This window comes from Carlito syrichta, unplaced genomic scaffold, assembly GCF_000164805.1.
Source record: "Carlito syrichta isolate Samal-C Ts95f unplaced genomic scaffold, Tarsius_syrichta-2.0.1 Scaffold303105, whole genome shotgun sequence".
Classification (NCBI taxonomy): domain Eukaryota; kingdom Metazoa; phylum Chordata; class Mammalia; order Primates; family Tarsiidae; genus Carlito; species Carlito syrichta.
The window spans coordinates 180,050-196,710 of record NW_007247201.1 but is presented as its reverse complement, the minus strand read 5'-3'; the positions used below and the strand labels follow the sequence as shown (position 1 = coordinate 196,710).

At 52.0% G+C, this 16,661-nt stretch overlaps 2 protein-coding genes across 5 annotated transcripts in view; both read left to right on the top strand.

Moving 5' to 3' along the window:
• SEPT4 (septin 4) overlaps positions 1–11,909 on the top strand; it is a 21,147-nt gene extending 9,238 nt beyond the window's left edge. Inside the window, exons 1-12 of one of the 4 annotated variants that reach the window (XM_008057679.2) lie at positions 2,615–3,079; positions 5,394–5,690; positions 6,062–6,155; positions 6,593–6,679; positions 7,171–7,294; positions 10,045–10,179; positions 10,293–10,410; positions 10,500–10,601; positions 10,798–10,894; positions 10,988–11,150; positions 11,311–11,410; positions 11,680–11,909. In XM_008057679.2, coding sequence (XP_008055870.1) covers positions 3,020–3,079; positions 5,394–5,690; positions 6,062–6,155; positions 6,593–6,679; positions 7,171–7,294; positions 10,045–10,179; positions 10,293–10,410; positions 10,500–10,601; positions 10,798–10,894; positions 10,988–11,150; positions 11,311–11,410; positions 11,680–11,739 — 1,437 coding nt within the window. In that variant the 5' untranslated portion in view covers positions 2,615–3,019 and the 3' untranslated portion in view covers positions 11,740–11,909. Of the gene's footprint in view, positions 1–2,614; positions 3,080–5,393; positions 5,691–6,061; positions 6,156–6,592; positions 6,680–7,170; positions 7,295–10,044; positions 10,180–10,292; positions 10,411–10,499; positions 10,602–10,797; positions 10,895–10,987; positions 11,411–11,679 lie in introns of those variants that run through there. The other 3 variants (XM_021712143.1, XM_021712144.1, XM_021712142.1) reach the window with 3 other exon arrangements.
• A 1,579-nt stretch (positions 11,910–13,488) lies between these two features.
• MTMR4 (myotubularin related protein 4) overlaps positions 13,489–16,661 on the top strand; it is a 25,924-nt gene continuing 22,751 nt past the window's right edge. Inside the window, exons 1-2 of the mRNA XM_008057678.2 lie at positions 13,489–13,571; positions 14,759–14,790. Of these exons, the coding sequence (XP_008055869.1) occupies positions 14,788–14,790 (3 nt within the window). The 5' untranslated portion in view covers positions 13,489–13,571; positions 14,759–14,787. The remainder of the gene's footprint in view (positions 13,572–14,758; positions 14,791–16,661) is intronic.

Below are 16,661 nucleotides of genomic sequence, written 5' to 3'. Positions count from 1 at the left end.
GACCCGCGCGGCGCCGCAGCCCCGGGGCGGGAGGCGCTGTCGCCGGCCCTAGGCACAGGCACGCACAGCTGCCGGGAGGCGCTGCGTCGCCCTCCCAAGTTTTCCTCCGAGCTGTGGTGAAGCGGGCCTCGACCCCCGGGTTGCTGCCGGCGGTCTTGGACGAAGGGGTGGGTCCGTGCTGAGGGAGGTGCCCGCCGCCCGAGACGCGCATGTTGGGCTGGGGCGGGCGCGTCAGCGATGAGCGGAGCTGCGGGTCCCCGCCCTTTCCCCGGTCAGCTGTTAACTGGGTGACCCCTCCTCACCCACCTATCCTGAGCTCAGGGGCCAGTACCAACTTCCTTTGGAAAACACAAAGGAGGCCCACAAACATTGCCTGCCTTCCCAAGAGGGATGGTGAGACGCTTGGGCCCTCCTCCCACAATCTAGCAAGGGGCAGCCCCTGGGCCTTTCCCAAAGGGACCCCTGAAAGAGGGAAGCTCAGCCCACCCTCCTGATTCTAGTGGAATCAGCTGGGTCCCTCTGCCTCCTGGACAGGACCCCTGCTTCTCCTGCTGCATCTACCTCGCACCCCCTTCTCCCCTGCCCCCAACCAACCAGGTCCCTCTCTAGCGCGTGGGGGACTCGTTCCTGCCACCTGCCTGTAGTGGAAAGAGAAACAGTAATCCTAGCCAGCCTCCCTAGGGGCTCCCAGGTAGAAAGTTTTAATACTTGACTGTGAGGCTGCCCATTCTTCTCCTGCCATTGTTATTAGAGCCTCCACAAACACAGTGTCCGTTTGTCAGGACCTCCAGGCCACATGCTTTCCTCTCCTCCCAGTCTGGAAACCCCACGGCCTTTGCCCTCTGCATTGGGAGGTACACGCTGTTTATAGCATGCAGGATTCTGTGACCAGCCTGTGGGGCACGATGTTGGCTGTGGGCAGCCTCCAGAAGGGATGTTTCTGGCCCCCATAGAATCAGAAGCTTTCAGGTCTGGAAAGGCCAATCTTTTGGGCTCTTGTCACTCAAGCTGTGTCCAGGCAGAGGCCCAAGTCTTGGCCAGGAAGTCTTGGTGACTCTGTGACCTTCTCCAAAGGGGGGTTCCTGGGAGAGGCCAAATGGTGCCTGTCCTTATTTCTGTCCCCTTCTTTCTCCCCACACGGGGGACGGACACACTGATTATTCTAGGGATGAAAGCCTAGGGAAACATTGATTGTCTTCAGTGCCAAGCCTAGCAGGGCCACAGGGATTTTTTCTGCCACACACTAAGTTCAGTTCAGCTGAGGTCTTGGTGCTTTCAACTTGGCTGAGGCCACATTGTTTTTCTCTAATTAAAGACACACTGCCACCAGCAAAGTCCTCATCCTCAGGCCTCTGACCTCAAGCCAGACCTTAGGCCAACTGGTTCATATCAGGCCAGACTCCTCTATGAGGGTCTCCTTGTTAAAAGAGGTCTCTTTGTTAAAAGAGGTCCAGCCGGGCTCGGTGGCTCAGCCTGTAATCCCGCGCTTTGGGAGGCTGAGGTGAGTGGATTGCCTGAGCCCATGGGTTCGAGACCCGCCTGGGCAACTTGGCGAGACCTCATCTCTACAATAAATCAAAAAAATCAGCTGGGTGTGGTAGTGCGTGCCTGTAATTCCAGCTACTCGGAAGGCTGAGGCGGAAGGATCACCGGAGCCCAGCACGTCGAGGCTGCTCCTGGCCACTGCACTCCAGTGTGGGCAACGGAGTGAGACTCCATCTCAAAAAAAAAGAGGTCCATGTCCCAGCTGCTTCAGGAATCAGTGGGGAGATGTCCCCAGCCCAGGAGCCCCAGGGGGTTTAAGTTTGCATGTGAAAAGAATGACAGACCAACATTAATGACCATTCTGTGACATTTACCTTCCCTCCTCAGGTTCAAAGCATCTTAAGGTATCTGCCATCTGGGAGTTCTTTCTCTCCCCAGCCTCCCTGGGAGGCAAGGAAGGGCCATTCACAATTGGACATTAACACCCTGAAATTAAGACACTATCCAGACTCACAAAGGGTGTTTCCAGCCCAACCAGAAACACTGGCCTCCTGACTCCTAATTAAGTGCTCTATCTACACACTCCTGGGCTAGCACCTTGATTTGTCTCCCACCTAAATGGCAGCTTTGAGGCTTCTAGGATGCCAGCCTCTCATCAGCTTAAGCCCATACCCCTCAGAGACCAAGCGCTAGCAGCTTCCCTGTTGATTTATGGAAGCCATGGGGTGATGAAATTGATGCAGGTCCCCATGAGTCAGGGGTCAGGTGTCCTAGGGTAGGAGGAATTCCTAGAGCAAAGCCGCCTCTGTGGCTGGGGTTTCCTGCAGGGAAATCTAGGAGGGGGTTTCCTGCAGGGAAATCTAGGAGCAGATTTCCAAAGACAGTGGGGTTCCCTGCTGGGGGAAGACAAAGGGACACTGGGGAAGAAGTGTGGTGCCATTCCCATGAGAACCTACACCCAGGTTAAAGTACATCTCATCCTCACTTTAGCACTGCTTGAAGTTAAGGCGAAAGAGAGGTTGGGGGATTGGAATCCTTTGGGAGTGGTTCTCCTGGCTGGCTGTTCCCATGCATTGATAGGCCAGGTCACCTTGGGAACAACAGTTGATAGTCCTCAGGCAGACCACAGTGTCCTTGGAGGTTAATAGGAGAGGTCAAGTGGATCAAGAGCCTGTGCTGCAGGCAGAGTTGGGAGGTTGGTGCTGTGCCCACCAGGGTAGGCAGCAGGCAGACGTCATGGGGCAGCCAATCAGAGGAGGAGGGGACTGCAGAGGAACCAAGTGATCCTGCTGCAGCTGAGCTGTCCTTGGAGGGTGGGAGCCAAGGGAAGGGGAGAAGGAGGGGGTGGGGAAGGACATTCCACAGGCTTTTTTGGCCCCTGCCAGAGACCAGAAGGGGGTCAAAGAGAAAGGGAAAGGAGCAAGCCAGGAAGCCAGACAACAAGAGCATCAAAACAAGACTGTGTGTGAGGAACTTTGCCTGGGAGATAAAATTAGACCTAGAGCTTGCTGACAGGGAGCCTGAAGCGTGGGACATGGACCGTTCACTGGGATGGCAAGGGAATTCTGTCCCTGAGGACAGGACTGAAGCTGGGGTAAGGTGCAGCTCTGGGAGACGGGTGGACCTGACCTGTCTTTCCCCTCCTTTGGCTGGAATTGGGGCTCAGATGATTTGGTCAATGACAGAGCTGGGAGTGGGAATGGGCAGGCAGGAAGTGGGGACCCTGGAGTCCTGATTTCTTGTCTAAAGGCTCTATGACTCCTCCATTCTGATGGGTAACCGGGATTGGCAGGGATGGTGCTAGGGTCCTGGTGGCTCTGCTGGAAGACTGAGGGCTAGGGATCTCCATCACTGCCTTACTTTTTCCCTGCCCTGCTACTCCTGCACTTAGTGCCCCTGGGAAACCAAGTGGAGCACAGTCTTCTCTTTCCCACCCTGGGCCTGACCAGCTGCTGGGTCACTGTGGGTTTGTGCAGAGAGGCAGGATTTCCTGGAATCCCCCAGACTCATTAGCTGCCAGACAACAAGACCTGCTGCCCTCCAGCTCCATCCCTTCTCTGTGGGATGATTATTTGTCCAAGTGAGGACACTTTTGAGAGTGAAAGGGGACACAGTTAATCATTATACTAGGACAGCAAGCATAAACTGAGATGCATGGTCACTCCACTGGCCCTCACAATTTTTTTTTTTTCTTTTGAGTTGGAGTCTCACTCTGTTACCCAGACTGGAGTGCAGTGGCTGCTCCCGGCCACTGCAGCCTCGACTTGCTGGGTTCCAGTGATCCTTCTGCCTCAGCCTTCTAATTAGCTGGAACTATAGGCGCGTGCTATCACGCCCAGCTGATTTTTGATTTATTGTAGAAATGAGGTCTCGCCAAGTTGCCCAGGCGGGTCTCGAACCCATGGGCTCAGGCAATCCACTCACCTCAGCCTCCCAAAGGCACGGGATTACAGGCTGAGCCACCGAGCCTGGCTCCTCACAAATATTATAGGTGAGAAAAGCTTCAGGTCAGGCTTGCCTCAGGACAGCCTCTTCTGGGCACTAAGACCCCTCATGCAGGTTCTAGCTTCAAGCTTAAAGGGCCTCTTTTCTTCCCCTCTGTCCAGGTGAGCCCTGGAGACTATGGCTATAAACAGTGTTGAAGACTTGAGAGGTGACAGCCTGGAAGTAGCCCCTAGGAGACTTTTCCCTCCTGCCTATCTCAACCTCTTCCCTCTGGTGTAAACCAGACAGGGCGCGTATCTGCCTCCCTCAATTCTTCCCTTTAGAAGACGGGGATCTGCAGGAAGACTGTGGCCATCTTATCTCCCCCACCCTAACTGGGACTCCACAGTGGCTTGGCCAACCCCCAGAGAGCGATTCAGCTTCTGCGGCCAGCCCTTGTCCATTGTCTAGGGGTGGCACGTGGGTATTGTGAAGCAGAGCTGAGCCCAGCACTGCCAGGCACCCCACAAAAGAAGCTGACCCCCAAAGGAGAGGGGAAGCTTTGGGCCTAGAGCTGAGGATGAGAGTGGGAGAAACAGCACCTCTTCCAAGCTGGGGATGGGATGAAACAGCTATCTTTAGAAGAGTCAGTCCATTCTCTGCCTACCATCCCTGTGGTTCATGGTTTAGGCACTGCTGGCTCTGGGCAGAGAAAGCTGGGGAACAACTGAGGGGTGCCTTCCCTTATATATCCCTCACAGTTGGGGGATGTTAGAAGCTCTGGAGGCATAGCTGTCCTTCAGCCCTCCCTGGCCTCTTCCAAGAGTAAGAGGTAGTGTCAGATGTACTGAGCAATGGACAGGGAACCCTGGGGAATGAGCCCCTACAGTAGAATCTGCACCTCAATCCATAGTTCACTGACCAGCAGTGATGAGGCACAGAACCCCCTGCTTACTGATTTACCATCCTGGGGCTGGCAGCTCTCACCTCCCCTACCCACCTCCTTCATGCCCCTACCTCATTCTGACACTCTGCATTCTGCCTTGAATCCTGAGCCACATGCTACTCTCAGGTATAATGCCTGTACTGCTCCCTCTTAATCAGTCTGACTTCCCAGCCTTTAGGACAGTCTCGGGCTCCTGGCTAAGTCAGACTCCCAGGAAGGGCAGCTTCAACAAACACCCTGCTGAAAAAGAGCACTGGAGTGGGAGCTCCTTAGTTCCCTAGCAGTTGCCAGGGCTTTAGAGGCTGCCCAGGGCTCCTTCTGGATCCAGAGGCCCCTCCTGATATCTCGGTTGGGAGACTTAGAAGCAGGTGAGGGAGGGATGGTGAGTGCTTTCTCTGGCTTGGCTGCCGTTTCTTTCCCTTCTAACCTCAAGTGCTTTCCCCTCTCCCTCTTGCCTTTTCCTGTCTTCCACCTTCTTCTTCATTCTTCCCTTCCTGCCACCCCTACCTACTCTACCCCACCCCGCCACCTTCCCCAGATCAAGCGCTTCCTGGAGGACACCACAGACGATGGAGAACTGAACAAGTTCGTGAAGGATTTCCCAGGAAACGAGAGCTGCCACCCACCGGAGGCTAAGACCCGAGTGTCCAGGCCCCAAATCCCGGAGCCAAGGGCCGAGACCCCAGACCTCTATGATGATGACCTGGAGTTCAGACCCCCCTCGTGGTCCCAGTCCTCTGACAGCCAGCAGTACTTCTGTGCCCCAGCCCCTCTCAGCCCCTCAGCCCGGCCCCGCAGCCCATGGGGCAAGCTTGATCCCTATGATTCCTCTGAGGTAGACCCTTTAGCCCTGCCTTTGCCTTTTAGTGGGCTAGTGCGGGAAGACCCAGGGAGGGAGCAGAGAGAGCCTTGTGTGTGTGTGTGTGTGTGTGTGTGTGTGTGTGTGTGTGTGTGTGTGTAAATCTGGGGTCTCTCGGTGTATGTCAGCCGCAACTCTATGATGTCTGCCCCCAAGGGCACTGGAAACTGATAGTTTCAGCAGGGGCAGGAAGCCCAGCTAGTGGCCTCAGATGGGAACTCAAAGGAGTCTGGCACTGCTCCTTTAAGGCTGGGGCAAAGACCTAGAAGGGAGAAAGAAGATTGGTGCTGGGTGCTGGGGCCCCTCCTGCCTCTTAGCCTCATGTATTCTGCCTTCCTACCCACTAGGATGACAAGGAGTATGTGGGCTTTGCAACCCTCCCCAACCAAGTCCACCGAAAGTCTGTGAAGAAAGGCTTTGACTTTACCCTCATGGTGGCAGGTAGAAAAGGGGCAGGGCTGGGTTGGGTAGGGGGTATTTCGGGTGGGCATGGCATGAGTGTCTGTGTGTGGGAGGAGGGTATGGGTGGGAAGGAGCAAGCAGCGACTGGATATGCTTTTTTGAAAAATAGGAGCCACTGGTGGCTGAGCGTGTATATAGGTGGGGTACAGGTGAGGGTATGAATTGGTGCAAAGAGGAGCTTGACAGTTTTCTACTATTTACCTCTTTCTGTGTGTAACCTTGGGCAATCTCTTGGCCTCATTCAAATGAGAAGTCTGGACAAGGCAATCTCTCTGCTTCTTCTAGCTCTGACATGCTATTGTTTGGTTAGTCTAGTCCCAATTAGATAAGAAAACAATTCCCCTGACACCTTGGTTCAGTAGAGCTGTCTATAGATCTTACCTTTGATTTGGTGCCTCTGTCCTCTCTCCTGTCAGGAGAGTCTGGCCTGGGCAAATCCACTCTTGTCAATAGCCTCTTCCTCACTGATCTGTATCGGGACCGGAAACTCCTCAGTGCTGAAGGTAAGGAAAGGAGCATGGAGACAGTCAGGCAGACCTGTCTTGGGAAATTAAACTCACTCCAGAGTCTCAGGGATGGGGCTCTCCCCAGCATACAGGAAACCATGGCTTCCTAGGGACACTGATGGCATCTCTCCATAGCCTATCTGGCCTGGCAGCCTACCAGCCAACTCCCTAAAGATTTGGGTGCTGAAGTAGGGCAGGGACCAGAATCTTGTTCTCTGAATGAATCTATGACCCCCACGGATTCCAGGAATCCCAGAAAAAGCTGGGAGCAGAGAAGAAGCTGGGGCCAGAGCCAACAGCCACCGGCATTTCCTGTGTTGGGAAATGTGCTCCTTGCTGGTTCCCAGAGAACAGGCTCCTATCTTGGGGGTGGAGAGGGGGCAGTGTGGACGAGGCCGTCTGGGCAGCAAGGCTGGTTGGGGCGGGCCGTTCATTCTAACTGGACAGGTGCCTGCCCTTGCCCTGGCCTCAGTTTCCCTCTTCTCCAGAGCGGATCATGCAGACTGTGGAGATCACTAAGCATGCAGTGGACATAGAAGAGAAGGGTGTGAGGCTACGGCTCACCATTGTGGACACACCAGGTTTTGGGGATGCAGTCAACAACACAGAGTGGTATGTCTGACACAGGACAATCCTAATTGCCCCTGAGTCACCCACCTGCTCTGCACGCGCACACACACACACACACACACACACACACACACACACACACACACACAAAGGGGCACACATAGGTACAGACATATCCATATTTGTTGGACGGAAGAGGTTTGTGACCTTTTGCATGTCACTTCCCTTACTAGATAGCCATCTCTTCCTCTGTTAAGTAAGAGAGAAAGAATTATAATAGGTTTCTAATGTTTCTTCCAACTCTGATCAATAATTCTATAATGGAGCAGGGATGTAAGATAAAAAAGAAGAGCCTCAAGAAAGCAAACACATGAAAACATGTAGCAGCACAGGCCCTGACACACAGTAGGTGCTCAATAAACATCACCTCCCTCATTCCTTTCCTTCCATCAGCAACATTTTAGGTGCCACAAACAAATCTTGTTGAAGGAGTGTGGGTGCCTGGAGGGAGAGGTGAAGGTGAGAAAGAAGAGGTAAAGGAGAAAGATGGTGGAACTTTGTTTAGACTCCAGGCACCCTCCAGGCTACCTGCCAAAAGAAAAGGTGACTTTAACACCCTTCTCCCATAATTATTTTTCAGGAACTGGAGGGATGCTTAAGTAATGGTCAAACCTAACTTAGGCAGGTAGTGCTAAGAACCCTAACTGAGAGTTCAAACTGAGAGTGCTAAGAACCCTAACTGAGAGTTCATTGGCATTTAGTAACTATATGATCTTGAGCAAATTACTGCATTCCTATTTTTTTAAATTGAAAAATGCTAGCCCTTACCATTTCACCCATTTGATCTGAACATCACCCAGAATGATGCATGTGCATTGAAAACTGTAAAGGGCTATTTACATTATACTCATTAATTTTAACAGTAATTGCAGGACCAGAACATAATTTGTGGGACCCAGTGCAAAATAATAATGTATGGCTCCTTGTTCAAAATTATTCAGGATTTCAAGGTCAGTCACAGAGAGGCTCATGCCTGTAATCTCAGCAATTTGGAAGACTGAGGTAGAAGGATTGCTTGAGGCCAGGAGTTCAAAAGCAGCCTGGGCAACAAAGTGAGATACCCATCTCTGGAAAAAAAAATTAGCCGAGGTTGGTGGGGCTTACCTGTAGTCCTAGCTCCTTGAGAGCCTGAGGCAGAAGGATTGCTTGAGCCCAGGAATTCAAGGTCACAGTGAGCCATGATTGTACCAGTCTGACAGTGGCTCCTATTTTTCAAAAAAGCATATCCACTCACTGCTTGCTGATTGTGCCAGGGTGACAGAACAAGACTCTTAACTCAAAAAAAAAAAAAGAATTTCAAGATAACAACAGCCGAACATCAAATCAGGCATGGGCCCTTCTCAGTGCAGATCCCTGTGTGACTGCACTGGTTGCATATTCATGAAGCTGACCCTGGATAATTGCTTCACAGACCCTTTCTGTGCTCTGAATCCCCATTGCATGCTTTATCATTACATGTGACTTTCAGCCCAACAGATTTGTTCATCTTCAAACTTTATAGTCTAAGCTTTGAGGGAGGGCCATTTCTTACATTCTTGCCACAGCCCTGTGTTAGTACATAGCACATGGTCTCCATCAATATTCCTGAAGGATTGAGGTGGCCTCCATGTCATCACCTTTCCTGCTCAAGGAGAATGTCTTAGCAAACTGGACTTGCCCGGAAATTCTAGTCCCAACCAGCACCTGGTTCCTACTATAGCAAGTACCACTCTCTCCTTAAATCAATTTACCTACCTTCTCTTATCTTCCATAATAATAATAACTTTACTTGCCTGGCACCTCACAGTTTACAGGGTATCTTCATATATACTCATTTAGTCAATTAGCCAGAATTTATTGAGCACATACTAGGTGGCCAGCCTGTGCTGGACATTTTAAATGATGCAGAACAGGCATGAACGACTCCTGTCCCTGAAAGGCTTACAGTCTAGTGGCACCAGGTGGGAGGGGGAGTGGGGAAGCAGTTCTCTGACATGTGAGTCAGAGAGCAAGTTAGTAGCTGGGTCAGGCAATGTATAGTGGCAAGCACATTGAGCTAGGAGCCAAGGCCAGGGACTCAGGCGTGTAGATAATCTCTTAACCAAATGATCTGGAGAAATTATCTTAGCTACTCTGGATTTAGTTTCTTCATGTATAAAATGAGAGTGATGATGATCATAATGCCTGTCCGGGCAGTGAGGATTAAACTAGATAACAGAAGAACAAAGGATCTGAAAATTGAGATTCCTAGAAAAAAATTTATTTTGTTCTATGGTGAAGAGAAGGGGAGAGCAGTGTGCAGTATTGGTGTAATCAAAGGAACTTTCATGGAAGAAATGGTTCTTGGTTAGGGCCTTGATGGATGCAGTGTGTTTGGTGAGGTGGAGTAGAGGCTGGAACCCATGAGCAAAGGCTCTGAGGTTGGACTGTGAACCTGACTTAGCACTTCCCTGGCTTCCAGTTGGTGTTTGCCTGCACCAGAACTATTCTTATTGCTTTGTTTGGTCACTGGGCCCTTTTTCTGTCATTAGATTAATATTTATTGAACTCTGCTTGTATGCTCAGTCTCATTTTCTACCAGGATATGTGAGATACACTCCATACCACCAGGTATCTCGCTGAAGATGTAGTAAAGCAACCCAGGGAATAACAATATCTTGAAAACACTGCTTAGAGCTACTTTTCTGCAGTCCCAGAGTTCACTAGGCAGCCCCTACTCTCACAGTTTCTCTGCTTGTCTGTCCCTGCCCCAGTTGGAAGCCTGTGGCAGAATACATTGACCAGCAGTTTGAGCAGTATTTCCGAGATGAGAGTGGCTTGAACCGAAAGAACATCCAAGACAACAGGGTGCACTGCTGCCTGTACTTCATCTCACCCTTCGGCCACGGGTATGGTCCAAGCCTGAGGCTCCTGGCACCACCGGGTGCTGCCAAGGGAACAGGCCAAGAACACCAGGGGCAGGGCCTCCACTAGCAGGTGGTCACAGATTCCTGTTCCCCAGGCTCCGGCCATTGGATGTTGAATTCATGAAGGCCCTGCATCAGCGGGTCAACATTGTGCCTATCCTGGCTAAGGCGGACACACTGACACCCCTTGAAGTGGACCGCAAGAAACGCAGAGTGAGGGAAGCTGGTGGTGGGAGGGAATTAGGTGGGCTTCTAGAAAGGATGGGGTCCCCAGAACTGTGGGCCCCTCATCTGTTTGCCAGATCCGGGAGGAGATTGAACGCTTTGGAATCAAGATCTATCAGTTTCCAGACTGTGACTCTGATGAGGATGAGGACTTCAAATTACAGGACCAAGCCCTCAAGGTGGGGCTATCCCAGGGCTTTCCTTCCCATCTTATTTCTTCTGGGCAGAAGAGGGAGGTAGAATTTTATATAAGAGCAGGTTGTAAGGATGGGAGATGACCCTGGCCTACTGTAGTGAAGCAGAGAAGATGATGATACAGGTGGAAAGGAACAGGTGAGAACAGGGGTGCTGATTGGTGCCCCTAACTTCTTCCAGGAAAGCATCCCCTTTGCAGTAATTGGCAGCAACACTGTGGTAGAAGTCAGAGGGCGGCGAGTTCGGGGCCGACTCTACCCCTGGGGCATCGTAGAAGGTAAAGCACTGAGCTTGTGACCAGGGTATCTCCTGGCCCTCAGCAGCTCTTCCCTACCCATGCCTCTGGCTGACCCCTAGCCTTGCTATGCAGTGGAAAACCCGGGGCACTGCGACTTTGTGAAGCTGAGGACAATGCTGGTGCGTACCCACATGCAGGACCTGAAGGATGTGACTCGGGAGACCCATTATGAGAACTACCGGGCACAGTGCATCCAGAGCATGACCCGCCTGGTGGTGAAGGAACGCAATCGCAAGTATGACCAGAAGCCAGGACAGAGCTGGCAGGGGGGATCCCAAGCACAGCTTTGGGTGCGACCAAGCCCTTCCCTTGTTCTTCTGCAGGCCCTGAGCTCAATCCAAGTGGGTCCTGGGGTCCTCTTAGCGTTACCAATCCCCCTTTCCCCTTCCCCTCAGCAAACTGACTCGAGAGAGTGGTACCGACTTCCCCATCCCTGCTGTCCCACCAGGGACAGATCCAGAAACTGAGAAGCTTATCCGAGAGAAAGATGAGGAGGTGAGAGCAGTATGGGTTGATAAGGGTTGACAGCCTGGGAGGTCCCTTGTTTGATCAGAAACCTTAGTATCTCTTGGTTTGGGATAGAAAGACCCCTGACTCTGGTGCATATTTGGGTCCTGGATGGGTCAGTTGGTGATTCTGTCCAGAGTCTCTATCAACCTCAGGACTACCAAGGTCCTGACTCAAGGGATTAGAACTTGGGGGTACTCCCCCAATACTGTAGGACCCTCCAAAAGGTCACATTTTGATGCATGTGCCTATTCCAGCTGCGGCGGATGCAGGAGATGCTACAAAAAATCCAAAAACAGATGAAGGAGACCCATTAACTGGCTTTCAGCCCTGGATATTTAAACCTTCTCCTTTTCTTCCTGCCCATGCCAGCCCCTCCTAGCACCAGCTCTGCTCAGGCCCCTACAGCTATTGCCACTTCGCCTTATATCCCTGCTGATTGCCTAGAGACTCAGAGGAAATAAAGTTTAATAAATCTATAGGTGGCTTCTGGTGTCCCTGTCTGTATCTTTACCACCTCCTGGAGACCAAAATCTTGGGACCCAGTTTTGAAAGACTGATGGAAGAGGATGCTGGTTTCTGGCTTTTAGTATGGGAGGGAGAATGGGGGAAACTTCCCCTCCCATGACAGAGTTCAGTCTTTATTAGAATCCAGCTTGGACTCTCCATCTTATTAACCATATCTATCCTGCCTCTCTTATCTGGGGTCTGGGCCTCTCTCCATCTTCCTCACACACAGTACCTTCAATTCTGCAGGAGTTTTGGATCCGATACCTGTCCTTGGGAAAACACAAGCTATTAACTACATGCAACCTTCTGACTTCATGTTTCCCCTGATCTGGGGAAAACGAGATAGGCAGAATTAAGCTCTACACTCTAGGAAGCCATTGTAATCGCCAAACACTATAGTAAGTGTTGGGAATGAATAAAAACACATTCATTGTCTTGGAGTTCAGCATTTAATCAAAATTTATTAAGCATCTGCTAGGTTGCAGACACTGTTCTAGATCAAAGAGTTATAGTAGTGAACACAGGTAGGGTTCCTGTCTTCCGGGAACTTACTAACTGTACTAATAGTTCTAATGCTTTATAAACAAAGGCACGTGAGGACACTTTGGCCCGGACCTTAGTATTAAAGCGCTCAGGCCCATTCCAGACCTGAGGTTATCAGCTGAGACTGAATCAACCTTTCTCCGTGTCTGTCGGATAGGTGGTATCGCGGGGCCACAGCGACCTCCAGCGGGGTTACTCTCCGTCTTGTCTGTTCCGGGTCTCCGGGGGGAAGAGAGAAAGGGAGGGGCGACGAGCCGGATCCTTGGGAGCGTCCGGTTCCTCTAGTTAGTGGCAGTCTCAGGTTGAGGTTTCCCATCTCTCGGGTGAGAGATCTTTACGCAGGGCTAGCGGCACAATGCAGGTCATGAAGACTGCAGGGTCGTTCGCCGATAAAAAGGGTCGGAGGAACCATTCCGTCAAGACAACAGAAAGGGGAAATCCCAGCGCCGCCAGTCAGAAAAGACAGAGCCGGAGCCTCTGGCCCAGAGCTCCTTCATCTCCTTTTCTCCCATTCTGGCTTCGGAACTCGGCGATCGTAGCGAAACCAAAACGGGAATGGATGAACTGAAGTGCCACCGGGGATCTACTTGAGTAGTACCCTCAGGGCGGGGCCATCGCCGGAAGTGGCTGTAAGGCTTTGCCCCCACAATGCTCCGCCTCCAATTGCGCTGCCAGTAGGCGACGGGCCGCCCCCACTTCCGGTCCCCGCGGCCGTAGCTGGCAGCCCCCTCTTTGTCGTTCTCTCATTGGCTGTCGCAGGGACGCGCTGTGATTTCCCATTGGTCGCGTCTCCTCTCCAGCGCCGCACCTCCTCCCTCCAGGTACAGTCTTGTCTTCCTGCAGCCGATAGGCTAAAGACTTGGAAGGCGTCTGCCCGACTGGACCAATGATTGGCGTGGAGAGTGAGGGCGGCGGCTGCGTGGTGGGGGCAGGGCGGGACTTAGTGTGGCCATTGGCCAGGGCGGGCATAGGCCAAAGGTACGATTGGTTGAGGAGAGGGGCGCCGTGGTGGGGTTGAGGTTGCGCGGCCTCAGCAGCTGCGGGAGACGGAAGTGGCGAGAGCGCGGCCTCCGAGGGTCGGGCGGACGCCGCCTGGGTGAGTCACCGTGCCCCGTGCACTGCGAGCCTGAGAACCGCAACGACCGCGTCTTACCCGGCCCCGCCCCGGCTCCCACCGGCTTTCCCGAGTCCCGCCCTCTGTCATTCGGAGCTCCGCCTCCGAGTCTTTAGGCCCCGCCCCTTAGAACCTGGGCACCTGGGCTCCCCTGCCAGCCTAGCCCGCTCCCCGGGACCAGATCCCCTAGGTCTGGAAACCGTGGGCCTCCCAGGCCTGGCCCTCCTCCTTCCTTCCCGCCCTCCGTTTTCCTGGGGCTTCGTGCCAGTGGGCGGTGAGGCAGCACCTCTGGCTTGACTCTTGCGGACTCCCCCATGAAGGAGGGTGGCCTGGGGAAAAGGCTACTGTGAACAGGGAGGGGGGCAGGACCACAAATGGGGGCTTTTATCCCCTCAGCCTCTCCCGGGGCTCTCTTGCACTGTCCCTTATGAATAAAAGTGTCAGTGAAACCTGGGCCTGGCTCCCTAAGTGAGCCTCCTAGGCTCCATCCTGAAATCCCTGTTACTTGGGCTCATTTGACAGATGCTGACTCTGAGGCCTGGGCTGGCCTGATTCTGTCCCTGTTGTGTGGCCTCGTCCCTATAACCTCCACCTCACTTGGTATCAAACACACTCAGAAGGACCTGTCCAGCCCTGCTGCCCTCTGATCCCAGGTTGTGGTCCCCTCCCTCTCGTCCTCTGCTCTGGACTCTGCTCCCAGTTAACAGGTCGGGGGGGGGCGGTGCTACTCCCAGACTCAGAGACTGGCAGAACCTTCCTGTAAATTCATGTCCCCTTCAGGGCCAAAAATGATTTCCAGTTGGGCAGCATTTGTCTGTTCAGAATTGACAGGTCTGCTCTCCCACAAAGAATAGGGTTTGGAGTGTTCTACTTCTTCTGAGTCTGGGAATCAGGACCCTTGAGTTCTTTATCTTGGATAGTTTTGGATGACACTCATTCTTGCTCCAGAACTTTGTGGCTGACTTCATGCCCTGCAGGATCACTGGTTGTTTTCTCCGGATATAGCTCCCATGGTCTCTCTCTGGCATGGTTACTTGTGGAGAGGCTGGATTCTCTGTGAGGGAGGAGAACAAGAGTTGTAGAGAAGTTCAGGGGTAGATTTGTGGCATTTGTTGATTCTATGGTGATGTTAATGGTCTCTACTCTTATGTTCCTTTGTCTCTTTTTAGTGAGAAGCCAGGACCCTCACCACGGTAGAATGGTGAGTACTCTTTCCTCAGACTATTGTGTTCTCTGTAATCCGTGTGTCTTTCTCCGTGAAGCTGCCCCACTTCTCCAAGACCTTGAGCTCCAGGCTACTCTGTTCAGCTCCTGAACAGGTCCATCTATCTGCCTTGGCGGGTTTGTTGAGATTGAAAAATGTCAGTCAGTATACAGAACTGGGACTGAACGCCTCTAGAAATCTTTTTCCCCACCTGCTATGCCACACTTTTCCCACACCATCTACATACCACTAGCTTTCTTAGCCCTTCACAATAGCTCTCCTCTTGTTTTTCTTGGGTTCCTTGTAGAATTTCCATGTTCTGGTCTGAAAAGCCAGGACTCTTTATCTCGAGATCCTGACTCCAAAACCAGCAGGCTTTTTGAGAAGAGACTGAATTAACACTGCACACACCTAGATCCACTTCTGGTGGGCTCTTTGAATATTGTGGGTGCTGTGTCAAGAGTGACTTTACCAAAACTGTAAGGTTTCTCCAGCTCCAAAGTGTTGTTGTCTGTTAAACCAATGCAGGTGACAACTGACAAATCTAGCAGGATAGCATCTTCGGGGTACCCAGATTATCACCAGAGGTGGCTTATAATAATACTGTACATTTTCCATTAACTGTAAATGCCCTTCTCTCACCCCAAGTTCAGGGAACCCCTTAATTCCTGAGCACTAGGAGGAGATGAGAAAGAGTAGTGAGTTGCAGGTCCTGGCCTAGACCAGGCCCTTAACCTGGCGGTATCGCTTCAGTTTCTTTCAGGTGTCTCCTGTGCTTAGGGACAGGTTAAATAATTCAATTGATGAGGTTTCCTTCTTCCCTCCCTTTCTTCCTTAGACATGTGGATCTAGGTGTGTGCAATTCAGTCTCTTCTCAAAAAGCCTGCTGGTCTTGGAATCAGCCTCATCTAATTTCAAATCCTAGCACCACCATTTAAATATCTCCACTTAGGTAAATTACGTACTTTCTAAGCCCGAGACTCATCAGTAAAACAGTATAAGGCTTACTTCTTGGAGGGCTGAAAGGTTTTAGTGAGGTAATGTTAGGAACTGCTTGGTTTATAGTAGATGCTTAATAAAATGTCAGATTTTTCTTTCATATCTCCCCTCTCCCCAAAACAAAACAAAATCTCTGGTTTCTGAAAGATACTAGGTACAGAAAGTTTGGGGTTCCAGCCAGCTCCCTCTCTGGCTCTAGGTGACATTTTGAGCCCCTTATCTCTGCTCCTTATTCTTTGGCCCTCTACCCAACCCCACCACCTTCCTACCCCTGGGTTTCAAGTTTTGTTTTTATAGTTTCTATGGTCCATAGTTCAGCTCTTCTCTTTCCCAGACTAAGAACTTCTCCCACAGGAAGGGCTTTCTCACTCGGAGATAAGGGAATGTGAAACAAGGGAGAGATGGAGCTGAAGAAGTAGGGTTGGGCAGGAACTTGGAATAAAAAAAACTCAGAGGATTTCACTTTCAGGAGTGTGAATGCCTAACCTGGCACCACACCAGTGCCCATTCTAAGGAGCAAAAGGTCCTAGTGAAGTCGGGGTATTGAAGGACACGGATGGGCAGGGGTATGGTGGGTGGTAGTTTTGGAGGGAAAGGTGGAAGCACTGAAACTGGAAAGGGCATGGGGTGGGGCTAGGTGAGCTCCCTCTGATTGGGGTCCAGAGCAGGCGTTGAGAACTCAGAGAGGAGGGAAGGGCGTGGGTGTCGGTGTGAGAAGAGGGGCGTAGGGTGGCTCACCTGGGAAGATGGGAAGGGAGAAGATGTAAGCGATCCTCCCGCCGCCCAGACTCCGGAAAGCCCCTAGACGTCCTGCTGGGGATGCTCTCACACGCAGCCCAGTGCCTGCGGTAGTGGGGCTCCTGGGCGGT